We start from the raw sequence: 3,071 nt of genomic DNA, 5'->3' as shown, positions 1-3,071 counted from the left end.
AACAATATTATGCCAATAACAAATAACACTGTTTTATTAATTGACACTTATGCTTTTAACGTAAGTATGATTAAAATGGTTTTTAAAGTTTTTATTTAAGGAATTGTAGATCAAATCAGAAGAAACTCAAGTTTGTTGTTGTTTTTCCGCCATACTGAATTTCTAGGCCAATAGAATTCGATATCAAGGTTGACATTTAATTTTTAAAATTGCAACACTACACACACGTTCCGTTAAACAGAAAATCTGTCAGAAAGGTTCTCATAAAAATCCATAACACTGGCAACAGAAAATCTATGGACCATGTGAGCGTGCTGATTCAAAAAATATATTTACGACAATGTCATAAATTATCAATATTGACAAAATGACAGAATGAATAAAACCCAAAAAAAATCTCCAGAAACCTAAACACATGGCAAAACTCATTATAATGTAACTTTATAAAGACTAATAAGCATATAAAATTATATAACTGTGATATGCCGGGGCCGGATGTGAGAGCCAATGACAATGTCCTCGGCGAGATGTCGACAGAGCCTACGGCGACCGTTCATAGTGGAGTAGAGGCCAAGGCGGAGCGAAAACTTACTGTTCTAGAAACTCATGGCTACGTACTTGGCAGGACTATTGGCTCAGGCTCGTATGCTACCGTTAAGGTATTCTGTGGACTGCAATGTTTTCCTTAGATTTAATTTTTGCCTTCCCCATTTTATCTCTACTGCAACGCCTCATTGCCCCAACTGTCCGATATTAAATCCTATTATATATTTTAGGTTGCTACCAGCGACAGGCACAACTGCCAGGTCGCAATAAAAATTATTAGCAAGTTTCAAGCACCTGGAGATTATCTGAAAAAGTTCTTACCTAGAGAAATAGAAGTAGTGAAAGGACTTAAACATGAAAATCTTATACGGTTCCTCCAAGCTATTGAAACTACACATAGGTTAATTTTACAGCATACGTATCTAGATTCCTACTTTATGCTTATAATTTTTATATTATGTTGACCATTTCATATAGAACATAGTATAAATCTTGATGAGGAGTTTTGAAAAAGATGATACTGTTATTATGTACCCAAGTACTAAGACTCTATGTAGTTAGGTTACAGCGGTAGACTTACAAATCCAAGTTCAATTTTTATTTAGAGTAAATTCGTAAATAAATAATATATAAGGTACTTACTTATAATGTACATTTTATGTTTTAGAGTTTACATAGTAATGGAATATGCTGAGAACGGCAGTCTACTGGATATAATACGCAAGGACCAGCACATTGATGAAATGCGAGGTCGCCGTTGGTTTCGCCAGCTTGTAGAAGCTGTAGACTACTGCCATGAACGTGGAGTTGTTCACAGGTATTAACATTTTCAATGCTGTAATATATTTTTTTTATATGGCAACACTATGAAATGCCCGCGTAATTCAAATATTCTTTATTGGTCTATGTAAATCTATTTTATTTGGCTTACTATCTAAGTACATATTACATAATATCTAAAAATACCACTCTCAATAAAAAAGATACGTCTAGGTAATTAGGATAAAAGGTATCACGTTTCTACTAATAGACGGACCTTCCATAAACTTAATTGTAGTTATGGAAACAAAATCCAATTGCCTCATATTATGTTAATTAATATTGTATTTTTATCAGAGACATAAAATGCGAAAATCTCCTCATGGACCATGGTTTGAACATTAAATTGTCTGATTTCGGATTCGCTCGGGGTCACATGAAACCGAAAAACGGTGTTTTCGCTCTGAGTGAAACATTTTGTGGCAGCTATGCGTATGCGTCACCGGAAATCTTGAAAGGCGTCCCGTATAGGCCACAAGATTCTGATATTTGGAGCATGGGTGTTGTTTTATATGCCATAGTGTACGGTCGACTGCCTTTCGATGACACTAATTACACACAATTGTTGAAGGTATATATTTTTGTAAATATTAAATAATTGCTTATTCCCCTATTTACCTACCATATTATGTAGAAATTAAAACAGAAATAAACCTGGAATTCACCTGCCTACCTCATTAACGGCACACTCTTGATAATAATATATCTTTTTATTACTATTCTAATAAAATGTAGCACTAATAATATTACCATTTAATTTTAAATTGTTAGCAAGTGCAAAATAAAGTAACGTTTCCTCGCGAGCCGAAAGTATCAACCGAGTGCAGAAAGCTGATCACAAAAGTTCTAGCACCGTTGAAGATACGTGTAAAAATTCCACAAATACTGGCTGATCCCTGGCTCAACCCCAACCAGCCGCCGAGAGACGAAGAGGTCGATACTCAGGTCAATTGAAAATTATTTTGACACGCCCTGTTCAAATTCCACTACGATTGTTTTCCTTCCTATAATTGTATTTGTAAAGGTTCGCCTGCTATATCAGCATATTCTGAATATAATAATAATTGATAAGACCCAGCTTCCATAATATACTTACCCACATACATAACCTTCCTTGGTAATTTAAAATAGTAATTTATTTAGGATTATTCACTCTACTAGGTAGGTATATTGTTTAGTGTGTCATTCTATGGTAAAAATTATACCTAATTATTATTTAATCTGGTCGATGCGTTTGCTTTAATTTTCGTAACATCTTTTATTCTCGTTATTTCAACTGCAGAATTCACGTTCCAGGAGAATGCAAAAGCCAGTAAGGAGGAGATAAAGAGCGTCAACATCGGCACAGTCACGTTCGACAGAAAATTGGAGGAAGTGAAATGACGTCGGCAGAGTTGAAAAAATAAATTCAATTAAAATCACTTTTCAATAGCTGAATTTTTTATTTAATATGGGAGTATAGGAGGTCCCTAAGAAATTCTTAATACCACACAATTAGGTAATAGAGACTTAATCGGGGCAGAATAGTTCTGCGATCCTGTGACACAGAGACTTTTTATACAGGCATGATAAAGTGACTCCATTGCAATTTGCACCTAATGGTAAGGGAAGTGAGGTCCAAATGACGAGAGATGTTTATTCCTCGCACGGTGAACAATTATACTGGTCTGATGAAACCGGATGTATGTACACAGGCTGATCGGCAC

The 3,071-nt window shown here is 35.0% G+C and overlaps 1 protein-coding gene across 3 annotated transcripts; it reads left to right on the top strand.

The window, feature by feature from the left end:
* The first annotated feature begins 313 nt into the window (after positions 1–313).
* LOC115444231 (testis-specific serine/threonine-protein kinase 3-like) lies at positions 314–2,796 on the top strand. 3 transcript variants are annotated; one of them, XM_037439225.1, is made up of 6 exons: positions 315–659; positions 777–946; positions 1,214–1,363; positions 1,663–1,936; positions 2,137–2,298; positions 2,662–2,796. In XM_037439225.1, the coding sequence occupies exons 1-6, from the start codon at positions 483–485 to the stop codon at positions 2,746–2,748; spliced, it is 1,020 nt and encodes a 339-aa protein (XP_037295122.1). In that variant the 5' UTR covers positions 315–482; the 3' UTR covers positions 2,749–2,796. The 3 variants fall into 3 exon arrangements, with proteins under 3 accessions (XP_037295123.1, XP_037295122.1, XP_030025782.1); XM_030169922.2 differs by having other exon boundaries at positions 2,137–2,310; XM_037439226.1 differs by lacking the exon at positions 2,137–2,298 and having other exon boundaries at positions 314–659.
* Positions 2,797–3,071: the final 275 nt, after the last annotated feature.

This window comes from Manduca sexta, chromosome 16, assembly GCF_014839805.1.
Source record: "Manduca sexta isolate Smith_Timp_Sample1 chromosome 16, JHU_Msex_v1.0, whole genome shotgun sequence".
Classification (NCBI taxonomy): Eukaryota; Metazoa; Arthropoda; class Insecta; order Lepidoptera; family Sphingidae; genus Manduca; species Manduca sexta.
The sequence above is the reverse complement of the archived record's forward strand: the minus strand, read 5'-3'. Positions and strand labels throughout refer to the sequence as shown.

Bases quoted from the DNA above. Each gene is read 5' to 3' on its own strand.
- LOC115444231 (XM_030169922.2), top strand. From the start codon at position 483: ATGCCGGGGCCGGATGTGAGAGCCAATGACAATGTCCTCGGCGAGATG. The intron at 1,937-2,136 runs GTATATATTTTT...TTAAATTGTTAG, and splicing joins ATTACACACAATTGTTGAAG to CAAGTGCAAAATAAAGTAAC. The intron at 2,311-2,661 runs GTCAATTGAAAA...TTCACGTTCCAG, and splicing joins ACGAAGAGGTCGATACTCAG to GAGAATGCAAAAGCCAGTAA.